This window comes from Protomyctophum bolini (genome assembly GCF_963924005.1).
Source record: "Protomyctophum bolini genome assembly, chromosome: 5".
Classification (NCBI taxonomy): Eukaryota; Metazoa; Chordata; class Actinopteri; order Myctophiformes; family Myctophidae; genus Protomyctophum; species Protomyctophum bolini.
In genome coordinates, this window is record NC_137866.1 from 39,578,510 (window position 1) to 39,602,985 (window position 24,476).

General features: G+C 40.9%; 1 protein-coding gene across 2 annotated transcripts; it reads right to left on the reverse strand.

Moving 5' to 3' along the window:
• Positions 1-150: 150 nt before the first annotated feature.
• On the reverse strand, positions 151-24,253 carry slc38a5a (solute carrier family 38 member 5a). Of its 2 annotated transcripts, none has more exons than XM_080764454.1 (17): positions 24,196-24,253; positions 21,746-21,917; positions 18,305-18,407; positions 17,666-17,750; positions 17,082-17,197; positions 15,423-15,496; positions 12,919-13,011; positions 12,314-12,395; positions 11,643-11,725; positions 10,724-10,782; positions 9,826-9,972; positions 8,842-8,921; positions 7,553-7,653; positions 6,475-6,599; positions 3,584-3,728; positions 3,360-3,463; positions 151-2,773 (listed from the first exon to the last, which is right to left on the reverse strand). In XM_080764454.1, exons 3-17 carry the CDS (start codon positions 18,343-18,345, stop codon positions 2,669-2,671), a joined length of 1,440 nt encoding a protein of 479 aa, XP_080620580.1. In that variant the 5' UTR covers positions 18,346-18,407; positions 21,746-21,917; positions 24,196-24,253; the 3' UTR covers positions 151-2,668. The 2 variants fall into 2 exon arrangements, with proteins under 2 accessions (XP_080620580.1, XP_080620581.1); XM_080764455.1 differs by having other exon boundaries at positions 21,740-21,917.
• Positions 24,254-24,476: the final 223 nt, after the last annotated feature.

Consider the following 24,476-nt stretch of genomic DNA (forward strand, 5'->3'; position numbering starts at 1 on the left):
TGGCTTCACTTTGTGCTGAGAAATGTCTGCAGAGGAATGATAAGAGGTTAGGGGTGTATTTCCATTGTTTCTCCTTTCGGTACACAATATACAGATGAAATGCAATACAAAAAACCACAGCAAAAAAGCATTTGGTACAAATGACAAACACTGATCTTTATTGACGGGTCACAATACTGAAATTAATTTACAAATGTACAGGACAAATCTTAAATATATAAGTCATATATTTTAAGGACATTTTATTCAGATATGGCCTTCATTCTATATAACAGTGGTTCTCAAAGTGGGGTCCTCGAGGGGGTTCCAATCAAAGGGGTCCCACTCCCCAGCTAAATGAGGCACAGTTTACATATTTATTTTCTTTCCGAGCTATTTTAGAAAAATCTTGACAAATGTAGAGACATCTCTTATGGCTGTTCCTGGATCTGTGGCCATATATACTGCACATTTGTTTTAAATGCAGGGGTCCTTGAAAATGTTTGAGAACCACTGGTATATAGGCCTACAGTAGATGGCATAATTAAATTGTAGAGCACATATTTCACGCTACCCAAATCCAAATTTCCGATATACCTCATTCCTCATTCTTTGGTTCTTTTAACAGATATGTACACAATAGTCCTCAAGAGTATTCTGAAACGGTTTCAGAATCACATACATACTGCACCACAGGTCTAGTCTGCGCTTTCAGTTTCAAGTATTACGAGTTTATTAGTGTCCTCAGTGAAATGGCGATAAACGTGATTCATAGTATGTCACGCTCAAATAACGAACTTCACAATTTTTGTTATCAAAGTGTATCAAAGTGTAGAATGATTAAAAAAAATAACATATTCAACACAATAAAAGCCTCCCCTTGAAAAATACGTAATTCTTTGGTAGTCTGGATTCAGCATGTCTAGTAATTACACAGAATCACAGCCCAGAGTAACAGTAAGTCAATTTCATGAGACTATCACAAAGTAAAAAAGGATGAACGGAGTGAAATGTACTCTTATTTAGTACAAAAGAGAGCTAGCAAATTCCCAGAATTATGGGACATTTTTGGAAGGTGCCACAATATCAGATCGATTTAAAAGTGGAATTACAGGGAGGTGGTGATTAGACCGCTTCTCGGGGCTGTGTGGGCATGTACAGACCATGATTGACTAACATTTAATGCTATGTTCATGCTGCCAGCCCAAATCAGTTTTTAGCCTTTCTAGATTCGGAATCAAATTGGTTTTTATCAAGTCTGAACAGTATAAAAAATAAAATAAAATAATAAACATGGATTTGTGCGTCGCAGAGTAAATATCTACTAATATTTTTTAAATTATTCTCATTTCAAAACGTAAAAAACAAAACACATTTTGTTCACAATTTTTCATGAATTAAAAACAAATTCACATTTTTCAGAACGATTTCATTAGTACAAAAGTACAAAAAAAAATCTAAAATGTCATAAATTAGAGAGAAAAGTACTGAGAATAGCCGATCTAGTAGATCGGCTATTTTCCCTATAGTTTGGTTTCCGGGGAGACTTCTCTTTTGGGTCTTGAGGCAAAACGTTTGGGAACCGCTGCTCTAACCGCACATTTACAGTAACTTTCCAAAAACAATTACTTGCACTGCTACACATAACGATGACATGACGTAAGTGGCATACAGTAAAGCATCATTATTGGAGAAATGAATGCCATGATGACTGCAGCATAGAAAATGCATTGCTTTATACAGTATATCCACCTCCTCCATCGAGCACTGTCACTAGGGAGAGCTGAGAAGAGGTCTACTAATCAGCCTGTGTGTGGACTGTGGATGGGCCCAGGGGCTTTAACCACATGAACTGTAGTGTCCCTACTCTGCGGTGAACATTCGGTGAAAATATCCAATCTACAAGCTCACAACGCATTGCAATGCAAACCAAAGGTGTTTGTTTAGAACGAAAACTGGCGGCAGTATAGACCCCTGGGGGACTCGGGTCAACTAATATCTTAGTAGTAGGCCTATATAGGTTTTAAGTGGTTGAAGTCATACTGTGGAACATACATTTTTGTCGACAACACCTATAACTCTGGTGTCAGGATCGGTCTATGGTCTGATAGAACTTTGATTCCAGAATTCAGTTCCAAACAAAACCAACTGAAGTACCACACTAAAGCGAATGCTGAGGATATTGGAAGAACATTGTCAGAAATGGTACGTATTAACTTAAAAAGTGAATAAATAAATACATTAATTTGTTTTAATTGGAAAAAGTTACACAGCATGACTTTAACATGGATAGGAATGACTGTGGCAGTGATGGAGCTATTCAATGGAAAGCACCGCACCGTCTCTCCGCAAATTTCCATCGAGTTCCTTCCTGTCATTTCAAAGTCTCCATCTCTGACCATTTCCTCTCATCGTTCATTAGGCCCCTATCTTGCTTATTTTTTATTCATAATGTGATCCGTGATTTGTTAATGGAACACAATTTGCTTTGTGTTCTCTTGGACTCGTGTGCTCTCTGACCTACACTCGGCCTCCCACTGAAGGTCAAAACTCTAAATGTTCTTGTTGGGGAAGGATCTTCTTTTGCCTCCGTTCTTTGGCTTTAGTTGAGTACAGGGCAGGCCGGGGGTAATTTAATGACTTGGTTTGGCATGCTGTTCATGTGTCACTTCAGTCTCAACGGTTATGGTTAGTGACCGCCTCCACTTCGAGACTCCCCGGTCGACCAGTCGATGATAATGAAGGACAGACTCATCACCATGAATATAACCCCCAGTCCAGCGAAGACGGCAGCCTGTTGACGAGAAGAGAACGCATTTAAGCAGTGGTGGAGGAAGTAGCAATACCACATACCACATTGTCAAAATACTATAGTCTGTTATAAGTCAATTCCTGCATTCAAAAGTACTAGTATATACTGTACTTACAGTAGTACTAAACATAACGGTACTCATTATGCAGAATGGCCGATTTCTAAATCATATTATTGGATTACCCAGATATGGCTGGCTCACATAATATTGATAATGTCATGGAAACATCCATACGCTATTATCTTGGAGGCACAAACGAGTGAAACAACACGGGTATCACCATTGAGGTTGTGCGACGGATCATATACAAGTCATATATTTTTATGTCCTGGCGTTTAAGTATCATAGTATTAGTGCAGGGATCTGCAACATGAAAAAAAATAAGTGACGTCCAAAGATTTATTTTTCAAGCCCCCGAGCCAGAGAAATGAGCCAAATCTTTGACAGAAGCACCTTTAGTTCCAACACACTTATGTGATGTTGATTTCCTTTCCCAATACACATGTAGGGTGTGACGTCACTATAGCTAAAATAATAATGGAAAAATGTATGCAATGAGCAAATTACCTGGATTTTGGGTCGGGAAAACAAAGGCTCCTGCTCTTCTGGAATAATCCTGATGTAGAAGACTCCAGGGAGAATGAAGATAAGGCTCGGGGCAGAAGTGGCTCCTGAACGTCCAACGGATGGAGAACAGAAAAGTAAACAAGACTGAACATGGTAAATAATTACTGCAGACATTTTGGTATACGGCGAGAGAACGGAGAGGGTATCCCATTCTGTGCCTTTACCTATGAGGCCAAAGATGTCTCGTATGGAGGGCACGAAGATGACGAGCACGTTGACAATGCAGAGCAGGCAGACGGCGATGATGATGTGCCTGGCCCAGTGGAAGGGCTTATCTGGGAACAGGATCTGGAGCAGCGCCCGACGGATCTGAGGGAAGACAGAGAGAGAGACAATAATTATGACATCCCCATAGCGATGGAAGGCAAATGTTGTCTTAAGACAGATTCTTAAAAATGTCTTGTCAAAGAATGTCAGTGGTTCTCGAACTTTTTGAAATATATATTTATTTGGCCGCTGACCACCATCTAAAAAAAATTGCTCTAGGGACCCTCAGAAGCCAATACGTTAAAAGACGTTTGCTGTGAAAGAATATATATTCAGAGATTTGCACACATTTTCACAATTTTTCAAAAATAGCAGATTTACAAGCTCGTAGCGAGGCACTCTGTGCTGTGCTATGAGCTTGTAGATCTGCTATTTTTCAACAGAAGTGGTTAAAAGACAGATGACACAGATGCGTACGCATTAAATCATTAATGCAGGCTTGCAGGGCTGTGTATCGTTGATCCGAGCGCCACATAAACAAAGAAAGAAACCTTGTATGTACTGTAAAATAAGGTAGTGAAACCAGTATAAATAAGAAATACGGCATTGCAGTTGTATGACTCTGCCGCTAACTACTTGCATTGTACATCAATGTCTGGCCAGACTTGCAGTCATAGTGCCCGTCATCTTTCCCTGTGTAATACCAGACAGTGTCTTCCAGGGAGAGGGAAATTCATATATTTTTTTCTTTTGCATCAAACTGCCATCAACAGCCTGGATTCTTGTTTGCCTACTTGGTGTACAGAATCCACCAAAACAAACCAACTAACTTCTTTCTTTATGCAGATAAAATGACACACTTGCAGCATCTCATGTCAAAACTGCTTGCTTCCATATTGGCCCATACCCATTCAGCTATGACCACCGTCTCAACGTAGATGTCAGACAGGGTCACACAGTGACGTCAGTCCAGGAACAACTTCTCCAAAAGGAATCAGCTGACTCTGAACTGATTAACAAGTTGTAACTCACTCTCTCTCTCTCTGTGTGTGTGTGTGTGTGTGTGTGTGTGTGTGTGTGTGTGTGTGTGTGTGTGTGTGTGTGTGTGTGTGTGTGTGTGTGTGTGTGTGTGTGTGTGTGTGTGTGTGTGTGTGTGTGTGTGTGTGTGTGTGTGTGTGTGTGTGTGCTTTATATATTTGCGGCACTCATTTGCATAAAAATGACAGCTTTTTAACATAGCTCATTCAAGTAGGAAATATTCCATGATGTGGAGTGAGTTCAAACTCAGTCATTCATTAATTTATTCAAAATGTATACTGACTGAGCATAGTGAAGAGGACGTATAGGAGCCAATTCAAAGTGCTCCCAGTTGAATCTTAAGGTCATTCTGTCTAGGTTGTCATTGTACATAACCAACTGCACAATAGAAATAATATTTCAGTTAACTCTAATAAAACAAGGGTTTACAAAAAAGAAGAAGAGAAGATAACATACTGAAACTGTATTGTGTGTTTACAAATAAACCTAGTTTTAGTCTTTGTCAATAATTCATACATTAGCCTAGTATTTTGGGGTATTATGAAATCTATCTTCAAATCCTTCGTTCGATCTATTATTATTATTGCTGCTTTTATAGAAGCTGGCCTTGACATCATTTAAACAAGCCAAACTCTTGGGCAGCTAAAGATGGACAGGTGCATAGGAGAAGACCAAGCAGCTAAAGATGGACAGGTGCATAGGAGAAGACCAAGCAGCTAAAGATGGACAGGTGCATAGGAGAAGACCAAGCAGCTAAAGATGGACAGGTGCATAGGAGAAGACCAAGCAGCTAAAGATGGACAGGTGCATAGGAGAAGACCAAGCAGCTAAAGATGGACAGGTGCATAGGAGAAGACCAAGCAGCTAAAGATGGACAGGTGCATAGGAGAAGACCAAGCAGCTAAAGATGGACAGGTGCATAGGAGAAGACCAAGCAGCTAAAGATGGACAGGTGCATAGGAGAAGACCAAGCAGCTAAAGATGGACAGGTGCATAGGAGAAGACCAAGCAGCTAAAGATGGACAGGTGCATAGGAGAAGACCAAGCAGCTAAAGATGGACAGGTGCATAGGAGAAGACCAAGCAGCTAAAGATGGACAGGTGCATAGGAGAAGACCAAGCAGCTAAAGATGGACAGGTGCATAGGAGAAGACCAAGCAGCTAAAGATGGACAGGTGCATAGGACAAGACCAAGCAGCTAAAGATGGACAGGTGCATAGGACAAGACCAAGCAGCTAAAGATGGACAGGTGCATAGGACAAGACCAAGCAGCTAAAGATGGACAGGTGCATAGGACAAGACCAGTGTAGAAGAAAAGGCCCCTGCACACCGTCTTAAAAAAGAAAGAATATAAGGAATGGGAATCACAGCGTTTCTTCTCCAAGTTATCTATCAATATAATCATCTTATGAAGATCATCTGATGAAGGTCTCTGGACAAAGAAATGCACTTTTATTACATCATTTATGTTGTTGGATGTCTGCTTACGATGTTGGTGGATGTAATCACTTAAGCCCTATTTTGTATTTATACCTCGTCAAACGACAGTATGAATCAAAGATTTGAGTTAAAAATGTTCGCTGGGAAAGAATAAATATTTGAATAAATATTTTGAATAAAAGATGTGCACACATTTTCACGATTAAAAAAAATACCACATCTACAAGCTCGTAGTGTGGCACTCGGTGCTTGTATATTTGCTAACGTATAAAATAATGGTTAATGTGGTTAAACGTGACACAGATGCGTTCCAGGTCCTAATGCTGTGTGTGCCTGACGTGTGTGTGTCGTTAGGTGTAGGTGTGTCTCACCGGGAAGAGCACCACAGGGACGGTCAGAGTGACGGCCACCAGCACGGCCAGGCGCACGCAGAGGATCAGCGTGTCCAATGGGTCCACTTTGCTGTAGGTCGCCAACAGCTCCGACTCCACGTCACCTGCACACAGAAAGGTTTGATTACATTTTTTTTTACTTGAATAAAATGGCATTTAGTTTTAGTCATATATTATTAGTCATCTGAAAAGTTTTAGTCAGTCAAATTTTAGTTGACTAAATGTTGTACGATTTTAGTCGACTAAATCTACAGTTAATTTTGTCTACTAAAATGCATGTTGGTGCCGGCCTTGATGGCTGATTTTACACTTGGTTGTATGCTGAAAATAGCCGATCTACAAGCTCACACCACGTTGTGAGCTTGTAGAACTGCTATTTTCAGAGCGCTACCAATCATAAAATGACTTGTCTTTTAGTTCTGGATCTCTTCTCCACTAGTCCCTCCCTATAACATTTTATAGTTTTCATTTGTTAACGAAGATGGCAATATATTTAGTCCTAATAGTCATCATAGCTTCGTTTTTATTACATTTTTATTGAATTTTCATCAGCGACAAAGGTAGTCAACACTGCAGAGAAACGTACAACCCCTGGCTTTTCACTCACGATGACACAACACATGAAGTTCAATCCATATGATTGTCAAGTGCCGGACTCTGACCGGAATATTACTTGCACGCCAGTGTCATCGCACACCGAAAATAGCCGACGTACAAGCTCACAACGAGTCGCACCGTGTTGCGTTGTGAGCTTGTAATATAAGCTTTTTTTTCTTTTTCTTTTTTTCTTTATCCCACAATTTTGTAACCAATTTTTCACATCTGTGTCAATTATCTAATGTGATCCTGGGCTCTACACACCCTCCGCCAACCTAGTCCCCATATATGGGGGACAACGGACTTGAACTCATGCTTCCTTCATGCCTGAGTGTCCAAGTTGCTCCTTTACACCTGACAAGGGGGAGTTTCCCTGGTTGGATGTAGCACGTGGAAGGAACACATTATTCCAACCAGTTCCTTTTTAAAATAAGGCCTGAGGGGGCACGTAGCAACTTACCGTAGAAGGTGAGGTAGCCAAAGAGAGCGGTTAGCAGGTACATGACGAACATGGCCAGGATGGAGACGTTAGCGACGGTCTGCATGCGTTTCTTGGTAGCACTGCAGTGAGAGGTGATCACAGGAACAGCATGGATTAGTTTACAGCAGTGGCTTTCAACTCTTTTCATATCAAGGCCCAATGTTTATTCGGCATTTGAGCCACGATTTAGCCTCTCGGACCCAAAACGTAGAATATGTTTATGTTTATATTGTTGGATACGATTTCCACAATTCCATGATGTATTGATGTTGGTAACTTGGTGCCATAGGAGGGATAACAGGAAAACGTTGATCAAAATAACTAATTCTTCTAGATTCTATAATTGTGTAGACTTCTTGTAAATTAAGTAATGCAGATGCTTAACAATAATTTAACCCTTATGGGTCCATTTTGTTTCATTTTACTGTCTCAAGAGTTAAAGATCTATAAGGCTTCATTTGGTTACCAACTCTTCATCATTTATCTGGAACCCCCTCAAGGACCACTGGTGGTCCCCAGACCACTTGTTGAAAACTGCAGTTCCCTCTGTTGTGATTGCATAGAAAAAAACGATGTAATCTTTTAAACTCAGATGTTATGTCTATGGTTGTGTGCTCTTTATACTATGACAGTTTTCCTCAAATTAGATTGTTGCAATACATTGACTCGGAACCCCTGTATCATGATATAGGCTAGATTCTTGCCAATAAACAGTGTTATTGTGAATGTACAGCAGAGGGCACACTTGAGGCAGATTTGTTTCCTTGTTGGGGAGCTCTACTAAGACAGGGGTCCTAAATGTTTTACAGCTTGAGACTGAAATTTGTCCTCAGCTTGGCATTCACATAATGAAAAATGTGTTTATAGATGGACTATTTTCACAATTAGCCAAAGTAAAAGAAAGATCTGGACATTTACTCGCGACTCATGAAAACGGGTTCACATCACGACCCATGTTTGGGAAACACTGCTGTGTGGTGTGTGGACTCACTCTCTGAGTTCTGTGTGGATAAAACACTGCTGTGTGTGTGTGTGTGTGTGTGTGTGTGTGTGTGTGTGTGTGTGTGTGTGTGTGTGTGTGTGTGTGTGTGTGGACTCACTCTCTGAGTTCTGTGTGAAACACTGCTGTGTGGTGTGTGGACTCACTCTCTGAGTTCTGTGTAGATAAAACACTGCTGTGTGTGTGTGTGTGTGTGTGTGTGTGTGTGTGTGTGTGTGTGTGTGTGTGTGTGTGTGTGTGTGTGTGTGTGTGTGGTGTATGGACTCACTCTCTGAGTTCTGTGTAGATAGGGAGGACCTCAGGATGACACACGAAGGCAAAGGCCAGGATGGGGACGGTGTACGCCGTCTGGAAAGGCGAAAACAAACAAAGTGCATGAGGAACAGCAAACTGAGAAGCAGCATTTCAAGTCCGACAGGTAGGCCTAGGCAAAATGTATTATTTATTGCAGTCTCCCTGGAAATTCAGTTCCCAGTGGATTTCTCACAAATTTCACCAAATTGCACCTTCCTAGTTTAGTATTAAAATCAGTTTAAAGGCGTCATATGTCACTTTTCCATGGGTATACGTAACAAAAGGATATCAATTATTTTATCCATTTATTTCCCTGCTGAAACCAAGCCCCCAGTAAGGCTATCCAACGTTGAAGATGCCACTACCTACTGGCGAAATGTGTAATTGCAGCACTTTAATGGAAGTGGATGGACGTTCATGACGTCACGTGCGTAATCCCGGACCTCAGGCTAGGCTAAACTTCCGCTCCATTCCGTTCGAGCCATTGAGTTATATATACTTCCGGCAGTCTCCCGGGTGCTTCAAAACAGCACTGAGCAACTTCCACTGAAATGAATAGCGGGGGGGGGGGGGGGGGGAATATCCTTTATAGCTCTATGGCAGAAACACATTGCCCTCTTGCTGCATTTTGAAAACGTCCCCGTCTATCAGACAGCGAGATAACGAGGTGGCTGATAACGGCTGGTATAAAATGGAAATGATTGGTATTTTAGTTTTGTTTTTAGTTTTGTTACTGTATGTAAACACAGGCCAAAGTTACTTACTGTACTGTGGCTTTAACCCTATATACATCAGCTCTAAAAATTGCCGATCTACAAGCTCACAACACAAATCATGTATGCTATAATGGGAGTCCCTGGCACAAATTTTTTTCAAACGAGGGTCCAGTACGCGGCTGAACACATGTTCATTTGGGGGTCCTTGACATGGGAAAAGTTTGAACTATACTGATGATAACCTGTGAGTTCATGGTGAACATCTTGGCCTCGCAGGAGTCATCAATCATCGTGTCCGTCCCGTTGACCTGAGGGAGGGACTGGTCCATCCACGTGGTTGTATTGGTGCCAATAAGTGGACATGGGATGTTGAACTTCTTATAGATCACCTGGTGGGACACACTCCGGTTAAACACCTTCACTGTCATTCATGATTGAACACTTTCAAGAAATCGAACTAAATCTCAGTGGTGTAAAGTAACTAAGAGCATTTACTTAAGTAGCCTACTGTACTTATGTACAATTTTGAGGTAAATATTGTACTACATTCGAAAACTTTATTTAGTAGTTAACTTTGTAGATTTTTATTATTATGAAACATACAGTAACCACTTTGTTCACGTACAGTACATTTTGGCAATTTGAAAATATTTTTACATTTTCAAAAGATTTGTATATGCATTTGAAAACTTGAAATGGGACCTTCTGCACCATGACTACATTTGGTACATTGAGTACATTTTGATGCCAATACTTTTGTACTTTTACTCAAGTACATTTTGAATTCCAGACTTTTACTTGTAGGGGAGTATTTCTATATTGCAGTATTGAATTGATACTTTTAAGTAAAACATTTGAGTATTTTTTCCACCACTGCTAAATATTTCTAATTTGTTTAACCCATTTTGGGCGGTAACCCCTTTTGGTGTTTTAAACATTACGTTATAATTTAGCTATTGAAAAATAGCAGATCTACAAGCTCATAGCGCGCCACCGAGTGGCGCGCTATGAACTTGTAGGTCTGCTATTTTTGAAAAACCGTGAAAATATTTATTTCAGAAAACTGGAGGATTTAGAAGATTTCTTTTTAATTTCGAGGTCAGGCCTAATTTGTTTAACATGGCTGTAGTGTAGACTCACCGAGATGAGGAAGAACACCATGCAGGAGAGAGAGAAGCCGCTGGTGTAGCCCAGGTAACCTGCAAGCCAATCAGCATGGTCATAGGGCTGGCATCATTTCATTGTGTTTTTTTCCCTTTTGCATTGAACTTTTTTTTTTTTGCTTTCTAGGCATCGTAATCACAAATTGCACAAGGCAGATATGAAAAATAGCTTAAAGGACCACTTCACCACTTTTCAACCTATCTTCATATAATAGGTCCTCACTAATAATCATGAAACAATTGCGCATTTTTTTATACTCTGTCTGTGTCTCATAGGAGGGCTGTGTTCACAAACCATCTTCCAGTGACATCATCGATGGGGAATACAAGTTAATAGAAACTGCAGGCTTTCTAGTCCTGAAAAGTTGCAATGTGAAAATGGAAGCCATCGTTCTCACGATAATGAAAATCTAAACATTTTTGTTAACTCTTGCTTTAAAAAAAAAATCTGCCTAATGATGATGTCACTGGAAGACAGTTTCTAAACTGCCCACAGCCCTCCTATGAGACACAGACTGAGTAGAAAAAGATCGTGCCATTTTATCATGATTATTAGTGAAAGGTTGAAAAGTGGTGAAGTGGTCCTTTAAGTATACAAAGAAATCACTGGCACATTTTTTTTTCTTCTTCTTTCAAATTTCTTTACAAAATACCGGAGATAGATCTGCTATTTTTGATAATGTATGGACATATTTCAACATGGAAACGATTATTCAAAAATAATTGCGATCATCTCATATAATTGTGATTATGTAATAATTGTGACAGGCCTAATCATGATGTTAACAAATAATCAGGCAACGTCACGTGGCGAATGTTCAAAACAATGAGGAAAGTGTAGATGATGATGGTGATGATAGACGGTAACGCATGGAGGTGTTGATGGGAGGACATACCAAGCTGCTTCATGGTAGCCAGTGGCAGGATGATGGAAGCGCTACAAATCATGATCAAATAGTTCCCATTCATGAACCACTCTCTAAGAGACACATGGACAGACAGATGGACAGACACAGACAAACAGACAGACAGACAGATGGATAAACGGTCAGAATGCCACATGTCATGGTGAATGTTGCAGGGGGCCACCGGGGGGGGGGGGGTTGGCAGGAGGGGGAAAAGAAAATCAAAATAGTATGGCGATGCGTAGTGAACTTGTCGATTTTCGCTATTTTTCTTATTAAATTCTTATTCTTAAAACCATTTTGCAATAGGTGGGCCACAACCAGAGGCTACGGTTACTTGGGGGTCCTTGACTCCTTGGCATGGAAATTTTGCATTGTGTTTGGCTGCATGCGCAAAATGGGGCAAAGACAATACATATGGCAGCAATCGTAGGGAGCAATGTCAATAGCGCTCAATAGCAAAGACGCACCGCTGAAGTGCGTTATGGAGCTGGTGGCTACTGACGTGTGATAATTAGAGATGTAATGTGCGCAAACATAGCAATGCAAAGTGGAAAGTGGGGGCAGTGATAACGGTAGCGTGATAACCCCACCTCCTGCATTTTTCCCCATGTGCGATAAGATGCGGTGTACATGAATGGGTGCTGAATGTGAGCTCTCACCCTGTGTTCTCAGTTTGACCAAGGAAAGCCTGGATGACCAGCGGAAGCTCAGACTTAACGATGAAGAGGTAGCTGGACATCGCTGGAAGAAAGGGGGGAAAAAACACAAGCGTTTTCACAAATGTGGTGGAAAAAGTACTTAATAAGTATCAATACTGCAATATAGAAATACTCTGTTACAAGTAAAAGTCCGGAATTCAAAATGCACTTGAGTAAAAGTACAAAGGTATTGGCATAATACTCATTATGCCAATGAGTACTCATTGTGCATAAGTTATATACAATTTTCTTTGAAAATAGCTGATCTACAAGCTCATAATGTGTCACTATGGCTGAAATGTGTATAGGGTTGAACTGCTTAATGTATGTTTTGTAATAATCAAAATCTACAAAGTAACTAACTAGTAACTAAATAAATAAAAAAGCATGGAGTAAAAGTACAATATTTGCCTCTGAGATGTAGGCCTAGTGGCGCAGAAGTAAAAGTACTGGTAATGGGAAATACTCAAGTAAAGTACAAATAACTCAAAGTTGTACTTAAATGTACTGTAAATGTACTTAGTTACTTTCCACCACTGTCAAATTGCACGGTAACGCTCCAGTACCTCCGATGTTGTGTACTGTTATGATGCAGGCAGCCACAACTTTGCCCGGGTGTCCAAAGGCCCGGTTTCCAAGCTGCTCATAGGCCCGAATGCCTACAAATCACACAGATTCACATTATGTGTTAGAACAGCAACGAAGGAAGGCGGACATTCTTGACTACTGGTTGTTGACTAGTTTTGTTATTTTTGCATGACCAAAATAGGTGGACCAGAAATAGTTATAAGCTACCGTATCTTGTTACATTAAGCTAGTTTACAACTTTACATGTTCTTTGTTCTATATACCATCCCTGTCGGTGGAAACCTTGTAAGTCCAAAACGTTTTAAAGAAATGGAAAAACATCCTCTTTTCCAATGGATCCAATGTAGTTGTTATTTAGTCACAATCTCTTGTTAATACTTTTCATTGGTTAAATATTTATAAAACCCACAGACTTAACCACTTTCACTTTAACTTAAACATTTTGTTAGAAATGGCACAAATGGCGAGTCTAATCTACAGCGGGTTTTATTTGGAACGGACCATCCTGCTAGGAGGAGTTCGTTAAAGTATGACCTGTGGAACTAGCATAAATTATGCCAAAACGCCACAAAAAAAAATTGATGACTTCCTGTTTGGTTTAGGTCAATTTTAGTTTTAGGTCAATTTGCATAAATGTAGGTGAAACCGTATTGTGGGGCTTCAAGCACAAACCTTTGTAGGGGGGCGCTATTGAGCCATTAGGCTACACCCCTTTTTGGGACGATTAAAATACGTAATCTTTCGCCACTTGTGATGTGTGTGCAAAGTTTTGCAACTTTCCGAGTATGTTTAGCAACTCAAAAACGCGATTCATTTCGCATATAAGAACGATAATCATTGCGATTTCAATAGGGCTTCACACTACTGTGCACAGTGTGCAGTGCTCGGGCCCTAATAATAATAATCATTGCGATTTCAATAGGGCTTCGCACTACTGTGCAGTGCTCAGGCCCTAATGATACTCATACACCATATATAGTGGATCATTTTCAGCACGATTCTGAAAGTTTCGTTATTAACGGAGATGATTATGAATAGCTTAGGCTAGCTGGCATTACCGCAGGTAGGCTCACCTCCTTATAATTATTGTATTATTGTATCCCGTCTTTCAGCACCATGGAGGCAGAGATCTCTCTCTCTCCCCCTTTCTCACCCCGTGTGGGCTCTGACACCGCTGGACTGCGCAGTGTGTGTTTGGAAACATAACTTTATTGTTATGCAGGCACACATGTACACATAGACATCAAAGGGGGCTTGAGCCTCTGACCTTTTACCGTCTGTAAAAACCTGCCCTCTCCAGACCATGTTCTATGGTGAAAGAAATGCAAATACCCCCCCTTTCCATACATACCCGAAGGCAGCATTCAGGAAATTGCCTGTTTCTGAACTCTTCTGAACTTGAACGCAGCATTTATCGTTGAAACAATTTGTTTCTAAATCCATGTTCACTTCAGACAGTAGCTAATGAGTGCAGGGTTTCGCCGTGAAAATAGCTGATCTACAAGCTCGAGCTTGTATTGTAGATCCACTATTTTCTGCTAAAAGCGCCCTTCTGGGAATAGAAGGGCCTCTCTAACATTCTCTGCACGTGCCTGGTGTTATGGACGCTAACTTCATTATAGTCATACCGTAGTTATCGTGCTCAGTGTTGGTGGAATTCATTACAAAAAATCACACCCGTGTGAACTGAGTGTTGCAACTCCCCTCTCCCCCCTCCTCTCTCTCTCTCTCTCTCTCTCTCTCTATCTCTCTCTCTATGTAATTAGCAGGCAACAGTGCAACTATCTCTCTCTCTGTTTCTGGCACAACAGCTCCACTTTTGCCCCTACTGGTACTCTAAACATAGTCACATCATAGACTGTAAAAAATATGGACAAAGCGTTCCCCGGGTCTAACGTGAACGTAAAATGAAGCCTGAAATCCCTTGCACTGTAAGTCGCCATCTTTTGAGCCCAGTTTGGCCATTGGCTGGCCCAGACAACGAGGCGGGACTTCCCCCCTTCTTCTTCGTTGGTTTTTATTTTGACTCGAGTGGGTGGGGAATCCCGTTCATGAACTGTAACGGTAGCCACACCCCTCAGAACATGCGCGACTTTATGGTAATTTCTTTTATAAATGGGGCCATCATTTTCCAAAAAGAATATTATGACATTAGAAATGAGACTTTAAACTAGTGACTGGAAGCGAAAAGTATTCATGACCATGTTTATTAAGGTAATACAGTCTAGGTGAAGTTGGGCCCAAATACATGGACTTCTATGGGGCTAACATGGGTTTTTTTGAGCCCAATGATAGCGCCACAACAGGCCATTATATGAACTTTCATTTCCTTAGTGGCTTCACAAAAAATCTGTCTGACTGCCCCCCTGAGTCACATACATAGTCACATAGGTTAGGACGGACATTGCTGTTCCTTGGAGAAGTGGTTCCATGTTGATGTTTATTGATCAGTTCTATGTGTTGAAGTTTATTAATGACTCACCGACAACTCCGGCACTCCTCAGGAGCAGATGGATGGAATAGCCTGACAGAATAGCAATGGACACCAACAGAATTCTGCAACACATCATCAGACCATGAAATGAACCTCAAAGACAAAACCAATGGTTCAGCCATTCACATTTGTTTAACCCATTAAGACTTGAGGCCGATTCTTTAATGTCTTCACAATCAAACCAAAAACAGTTTTCTGAAAAACTTATTTTGCTATATCAGTGGTTCTTTTTCATGTCAAGGACCCCACCTCAAAATATTTTGTTACAGGGACCCCAGGAAGCAATGATTTGAGTTACAAAGATTGTCTTTAAAAATGTATTTTCAATTTCTCAAAAATAGCAGATCTACAAGTGACGTGCTATGAGCTTAGTTTAAATCTAAGATGACACTTTCCCCGTTTCAATGGTTTAAGACTGCATGGTTCTCAAAGTGGGGTCCGGGGACCACCAGTGGTCATTGAGGTAATTCCCGGTGGTCCCCAGTAAAATCAAAACATCAAAGTCAAAATAGACAATCTAACAATCTCACAAAACACCTCAATGTGACACATTGTGAGCTTGTAGATCGGCTATTTTTGAAACAAAACAAAATATTAATCATTTTGTTTTGACAACACACATGTTCTCTTTCTCTTAGATGGGGCTAAATGCATGTCAATTTTGGGATCTTCTTGAACATGGTTGTGAACCATTGATTTAGGAGAGCTAAACCTCCATGTTTATTTAGCTGGCTTCAAGATGGCAACATCAATCTGTTAATTCACTGCAGAGATATTAAGTGCTGAAGATTAGTTGATGACGCATCTGACTGGCCTGCCTCCCTCCCCCTCACCCCCTGCTGCCGGGGCTGATCTAAGCGCGCGCGCGTTTGTGTGTGTGTGTGTGTGTGTGTGTGTGTGTGTGTGTGTGTGTGTGTGATCACTATGGGTGAGCTATATTTAACTCCTACTAAACCTCAGAGCATATGTGAAAGCTAATATACGCGCTGATAGATCAGGATGCCTGGTCACGACAGCAGTTGTTGTTATTGTATGACGCACTCACTCACTCACACTATCTCTCTCTCTCTCTCTCTCTCTCTCTCTCTCTCACACACACTATCTCTCTCTCTCACACTATCTCTCTCTCTCTCTCACACACACCAAGCAGTTGTTTCAGTTGATGGATGGACTTGCGAGCAGAGGGTAAAGCATGTTATGGTCTGGACATTCTCATCATCACCATGCAGAATATATGCAGTGCAACAGTTCTGAATCAACATCATGTTTGGCTGCAAAAGGACATGTTGATGAGAACCTGGACCGGACTTATTTTAAATTTTTATGGACGGATGGATGGATGGATGGATGGATAGATATTTCAACAACATTGTAATTTATAAGATTATTGTGCCAGTTTAACCACTTTCAACCCGGTGTCCCTATTTTGGGCATGTCATTGTAAAGGCATTTCTAAAACAAATCCATAATAGCAGATCTACAAGCTCACACCTCATTGCAATGCAACACATTGTGAGCATGTAGATTCCAGAGTCTGGCTATATCCTTGGCTTGGGAAAACCTCAACTATGCATGCGGAAAACACAAAACACATACACTTAACAGTATAGGCCTGTGTGGGATGGGAGGTTTCGCTCGCATACTCACAAAAACAGAATGATTCCGGTATTGGACATTGCATACGCCAGTCCTAGGATTCCACTGCCCATTATGGCGTTGCTGAGGTTAAATATGGACATGCCAAATGACGTCTTCCCCTCAAACTGCAGAGGTTAGAGAGTTCAAAACAATACATTCATCTCATGATCCACGTCAATGTATATGAAACTGGCATAAAGATGTATTTGTAAACAGAGCCCGACGGTTATGTCATATCAGTGTGTAAAGCTAAGAAGGTTTTTGGCAACTGTGTCATGGCCTGATACTTTACCGAATAGAGATGTGGTTAAAATAAAGTTAGTTTTGTGTAATTTATATATGTTGGCTTGTTCATTGTATGATTTAAGTTAAATCTTTTTTCATATATTGAAGTTTAATAATCTATATACATTTATAAATGTATACATATTAAAGTTATTAGTCTTTTTTTTATTTAACTGTTAGTAATCAGTGGTCTAGGTAGGACTCTATGGCATCAGTCAGGCAGTGTTGCTGACACATTACTGATGTGGATGAATAATAATAGCACCAAAAACGATTCAACAAAACAAAACAAGTGCCAAATTACTCACATCTGTGAAGTGCATTTCTTTCTTTTCGTCACTTTTACCCGGAATAAATTCATCACGGTCAGCCATACGTTCCAGCCCATCAAATCTGGAAAGAAAATGAACAGAACATTTGTATAATACACCAAAACACATATAGTCTTGCATTGCCAGACTGTTGCCTCTCGCAATTTTCAAATGCTTCTATATAGCATTCGGAGATTGTGGAATAGTTGTCTGGCTACGCGAGACTAAAACACATATGGCACAAAGTCTGCTTTAGAAACATAACCTTTATATCCGGTGACAAACCTCCCTGGCCAGTTTCATGATTTCATCTATTTGGTTTGTGTTGTGATAATATCTACTTATCCGTCACTACTGCTCAGGCTTACAGTAAGTCTGGTTATCAGTAAACTAAGGAAAGGTATTTAAAGAAATCGTACCCATCACTGGTGGTGGTGGATATACTTTTCATAAGTAGTAATGTTACGTGTTATGATATAAGTCGTACAATGTGTCACTGTATTCTCAGTCTGTTCTTAAAACAGACTGAGTGTTTGACTACTGTGTAAATACTGTAGTTTTACAGTATTTACACATGTCCTACAGCAATGCTTTATCTAACAGGGAACCTGATAAAATAAACTAAACTAAACTTACCCATCGTCCTTGCTGTGCCCGTTCATTTTCTGTAGCTCCATTGCTGGTCTCTTAAAGCTGGGTGGTTTTGAAGACTTTTATTGAGAGGACTGGGACCTTGAACCTTTAAGGAAAGGAGGAGGAGAAGAGTTCTGATTAAAATACAGGTATGTGTGTGAGTGGAGAACTTCTGACATTTGGTCATGATGAACTCAATCTATAATCCAATAACCAACTTCTCACTCTTTGGTAGGCTAAAGCGGCCTAATTTAAACTCTGTGCCTCGTCGAAAACAACCGGTTCTCAACTATACCACACAAAGACAAGCAGTGGCGTGCACAGATAGACACTAGGGGGTGCTAGAGCACCACCTGCCCTTGCCCTCTGGACAGCAATGTGCCATTTTTTTCAAAAGCACTGAGAAAACTGTTGCGCCAATTTCTTCGTCCTTTTTTTCTTCCAAACTTGACTACGGTAGAGGTGGCCTCAAAAAAAATAGCACTGACGAAGGTCTTTGGACCGAAATGTTTGCTTTTTAATCAGTGCTATCATAGCACTGACGAAGGTCTTAGGACCGAAACGTTTGCTTTTTAATTGCATTTTTAGCACAGAGCACTTTATGAGCATGATAAAATAAAATAAAAAATATTTTCTTAAGTCTTAGTCCAAGGAGTTTTACTTCTATTTTCTACACGGTGAGCGAGTCTTTTTCTGTCAAAGTTTTCCTTACATTTCTTTTTGTACAGTGTACAGTTTGTGGACCATGGTGACATTGATCAATTCTTGATTAAAAAAAAAAAGCTTCTAATTTATTATTTATGCCCCAAAATCTATAAATCTCACACTATTAAGGCAACTGGCCGGTTCCACAAGGTGCCCTTTTTTCACGTGAGCACCTGCCCCTTTTAATGTCTGTGCACGCCACTGAAGACAACTTAGACAAGTATAGGGCTTTATGCCTGAATGGGCCATTAATTGAATACATGGCACAACCACTCAACCAGGTCATCCAACATATAGTAGGGGGGCAACAGTTAATCAAACGTAATCAATGTAATCGATGATAAAACATAATCGAAAAGAAGATGAATTTAGTCGGCTTGTTGAGATATTAAAAATAATACAAATAATATAAAAACGCTTCTTGATTGTTCGATTAATCGACGGATAATCACTAAGAAACATTTTCGATAATTGCCGCCCTAGTAAATTAGATTAGATCCTGAACTTCCTGACACAGAGGAGTAAAACAGGAGCAAGAGCAACACATCTAAACCGAATTGAACTCCTCAGATCTCCTCAGGGCTGCGTTCTGAGTCCCTTATTGTTCACTCTATACGCACGACCGCTCGGCCAGGCTTAAAAGCAACCACATAATAAAGTTTGCTGATGACACCACCATGGTCGGCCTCATCACTGATGAGGGTGCCTAAAGGAGGTGGAGCAGCTGTCAATTTGGTGTAAAATGCACAATCTCGCCCTCAATACAGAAAAAAGAAAGAAATTATTGTCGACTTCAGGAAGTGGACCAGACCACAACACCATCCAATGAGGACTATCGATAGCTCAGCTGTGTAGAGGCCAAGTACAACATTGTTGGGAGTACTGCTGACAGACAACCTGGCCCCGAGCAGCAAAACCACTGCCATCACAAAGAAGGCCCAACAGCGTCTCTACCGAACCCTGGCCATCTTTTACAGAGGTACCATCGAAACAAGCCTCATTCTCACCCACTGCTTCACGTCCTACGGCACACACTGTACGACTTTTATAGGTGTCTGGACTCTGGAGTCACATGGACCGTGAGAACAGCCGGAAAGATCATTGGTACCTCGCTGCCATCCCTGCCAGATATAGATATACCAGTAAGACGCCCTGACGGCTGGGTGACGGCAGACTGCTGTCAGAACTTTTTTCAGAATGGCCGTCTTCTGCCAGAAACTGCCAAGAAATAAAATTCCCCCAGCTTGATACTCCCTTGAAATGAATACTATATTTGTGTTCTAGCCAAGTCTAATGACACAAATCAAGTTGTGATGATACAGATGAGGCCAGCTGCCTTCTTAAATCACTTCGGTCTCAGCCCATTTTTATCTTACAAGGTTGATAATCGAAGTAAACAAAGAAAAAATTAAAGATGGACTGATGTGTGTGTGTGTGTGTGTGTGTGTGTGTGTGTGTGTGTGTGTGTGTGTGTGTGTGTGTGTGTGTGCGTGTGCGTGTGCGTGCGTGCGCGTGCGTATCTACTATACTAACAACAGTACTTTTTCAAGCAGCAGTATTAAGGAAGAGAAGAACAGTTCATGTCCATTTGTAAACTGCTCCGGGCAGTAGAAAGCTAGCATGGAGAGACTCTGGGGAATGATGGGTCACCTCCCTACTCTCTGGGTCAGGCGGAGCTCAGGGGTCGTCGTCGTCCGAGCCCCTAGGGCCACGCTCACGCCACGATGTGTCATTCCTGAGGAGCTTTCACATGACACTGGAATTCGTATTATTCCCACGCCGATCATTGAACAGACACTGTGCACTTTATTCAGACAGTGTGGTCGCATAGAGCAATGGGCCTTGGCGATAGAAACAATAGACTTGCGGTCTAAAAGGTAGTCGTTAGTCTGAGAGCGCTGGTTTGACTTGACCCCTGCATCCTTGGCTGAGGTCAGGTTGGTCAGTGTGACTTTACATAGCTATCTGCACAGCCGACCCAGTTCCCATGACCCTCAGCCAACAAACACAGCCCACAGAGAAGAAAAGTCTGTGCATGTGACGAGTTGCGTGGAACAGCAAGTTCCACTCAACTTGTCGAAGTGTCCTTGGGCAAGACACTGAACCCCAAATTGCTCCCGATGTGCTGGTTGGTACCTTGCATGGCTTCTGCCGTAATCGGTGTATGAATGTGTGTGTGAATGGGTGAATGTAATGCACAATCTATGTAAAGCACCTTGGATAAAAGCGCTATATAAATGCACCATACTGATCACAGTGAAGAGAGGGCATGCATTTTGGACTTTCTTTTGTAAATCTTGAAAAAGTATAACCCTTATGAACACGGTTTATTACAATAAAATAAAAACACATTTTATTACAATAAAATTAATACAGACTCCATGGTGAAAATGTATACTAATAAATATGTGTGTGTGTGTGTGTGTGTGTGTGTGTGTGTGTGTGTGTGTGAAATCATGCTGTATAATCTAATAACTACAACATCCATCAATATATAACACACTAGTAACCACTCGTAATATCCTGCTGTGTGTGTGTGTGTGTGTGTGTGTGTGTGTGTGTGTGTGTGTGTGTGTGTGTGTGTGTGTGTGTGTGCGCGCACACACACACGCATGTGTATGAGTAACACATGGAGCTTGTCTGATGCAAGACCGGCTCACTATGTCAGTTAGCCCTTCCCTTTCCTCTAGTAAAGGATACATCATGTAGAACTCATTCATAAGAGTCACTTACACTTACCCTGTTGGTCAGCAGCAGGTTCCTGTCCACGGTGGGATGCCTTGCCCAGTGCCCACACACACACACACCGATGATTAACTCCTCAGGGACACCGTACTAATTGTCTCTTCTCCCCCAGTGTTTGTGTCCAGTTTCCAGTGAGTAGTTTGTCTAGTCTGCTAAAACAAAGCTCCTTGGTAGAGAGAGAGAGAGAGGGGAAGGGAGGAGAGCGTGAGAGAGCTTAAGGTCTAGGAGGGAGGGATGAAGGAGGAAAAGGAACACCCATAATACTTAACCCTTTGTTCAACCAGTTTGCAGGTAGTTCAGTTTCACGGGAGGCGCGTTTTATTACAAAAGGAATGGGGGGAATTGTGCCCCGGGTGAGAAATCACTCAACCGGTGTTCCCATTCAGGAGGTGGTGATACTAGCAGTCTGGCACAAGGAGAAGAGAGAGAGGAGAGTCTCTCTTGGGTTTTCACTTTGCAGCTGTCTGCGTTTAATTCCCTGAGACACTGTTGTGATGTTAATGTCAGTAATTAACATTCCACTACGTAGTGGTCCATGGCAGAGGGGAGTGTCTTCACTGGGGGTCAGCTCAGGTGGGCTTTGTTTACAAGCAGTGGTTCTCAAAAAAATTCACGTCGAGGACCCCCAAATTGATACATATTAGGCGGCTGACACCCATTTGAAAAGATATTGTGCCATCGACCCCCGTAAGAGAACTTTTTTTTTTTGGTTAGACTAATAATTCTGCAAGTGGTGGGGATTAGAAATAATCTCAAATAGTTCCCCACGGGAACTAATACCGCCCCCCTCCTCAACAACCATGAGGGTCCCCAGACGCCACTTTGAGTAGCACTAAAAGCACTGTTGGATACTGGAAGTGAAATTAACGTTTCTACCATGCAGGGCTGGAAGTTGCTGTCCCAAGTTAATTAGCTTAGGAGATCAGTTCTTTTTAAAGGTGGCTTGTCGTCGTTGCATGTGATTCTGCTGCATTTAGCATGCTAACACGTTATCATGTGCCTCCACGTTAATCAGGGCAGGCATGTCTAGCAAAGAACAAGCTGTATTAACCACAGCATTCTGTCAATTAAGAAAATCCTAAAACTTTAGTCCACACAGTGCCTGATGCCCTGGTGTCCCCCAGGGGTCAATACTAGGTCCCCTACTTTTTTCCTCTTCGCTAAAAATAGAAGCTCACGATAGATTTTTGCAGAATGTTGTTCGCCCTAGAATACTATAGTACTGACCCTAAGTTCTATGTTGTTAAGTTAAATACACTATATATAGTAACCCTGTATAATAGTATAGTGTTTCATATGCAAAATATTATGGTGTAGGTCGCAGAATACTTTAATATTTTAAACACAAAGAAATACAGTAAACTGATATGTTCAACTAATCATTTCATCAAAACTGCCATAGTTTTAGTTGGTTTGGACAGCTGTGACCCACAAATCATGCAAACAGTTTGGCTAAAAACAACCCAGGATAAAAACACAATAGAAGTATTTTTTCCCATTGTGGTCCACAGAACTAACGGCTAGAAAGGTTTTGTCGATAAAGTTTAACTTAAAGATATGGGTTGACTGTACACACACCCAAGCAACACCCACATTTTGTTTATCTCATCAGAACACAAACTCTTCAAATTTCATTCACACTTTCAGGTTCTGCTGTAGGGGTGCAAAACAGATCGAGATAATCAATTTAATTGATTACCGGTATTTTAAAACAAAACTATTTAATAAAATAATCAGTTCTGGGGGGAAAAACACAATATTTGACATTTCATAAAACAGCTAAAATGAACTTGTAGATCTGCTATATTTACACAACACCGCTGATTAAGTATGTAGTTAATAATCAGTCTGAATTAGATAATAATGAAAAATGTAAATCCATTTCATGTGAATTTGTCGTTTTAAAACAATCTGCTTTTCGATTATTCAAACAAGTTGATATCTTAAGAAAATAATCCATAGCTGCTTAAAAAGTGTCCCAATGATCACAGTACAATTTCATTGGTGTTCAGAGAACCTGGAATGTTATTCTCAATTTCCTTCCATGTAAAATAAAAGGTTTAAACCCAAAAGAAAAACACAACACTGAATGTAATGGCAGAGACCTTACTGACCTCAGTGACATGTATTCAAACAAAGTGGTTTGGAAAACCCAACATCTCCTTGGCTTTTGATTTAATTAGACATCTTCATTTCACAAAATGGACACTTTTGGAAATGAAAACGTGGGAACTGTAACTGAAATGACTCATAAAACGTTATGACAAGGATGTGCTTAGATATACTCAGAAGATGTACTACAGGACTATATTCTTAGTCTAACAGTATTAACCCAGCTGTTTTGATGCTTAACTGTCAAACATGCATGAATGGATGAGCTTGTCTCATGATGAAACACTGCCACATTATTATACTTAAGACAGGAAGATATTTGTTATACTCACGTCTTGAGACAGATGTCTTCAGTACACAGCAGTATGGCCAAAATGCACCTCAAAAACCTTTATTTAGGGTCCATGTAACTGTGGTGAAAGTAGAGAAACTAGAATGAAGAAAGGCTATAAAGGGTTGAGAAAGTGTATGGGGGGGGGGGGGGGGGGGGGGGGGTGTATTAGCGCGGGGGTTAGAAGTATCTAAGCCACTCCCCTTTCCTCCAGAGGCAGATAAGGCCACGTGTGGAGCTGCTGGTTTATGAAAGAATCTTATTGTAAATATTGAGTCAGAA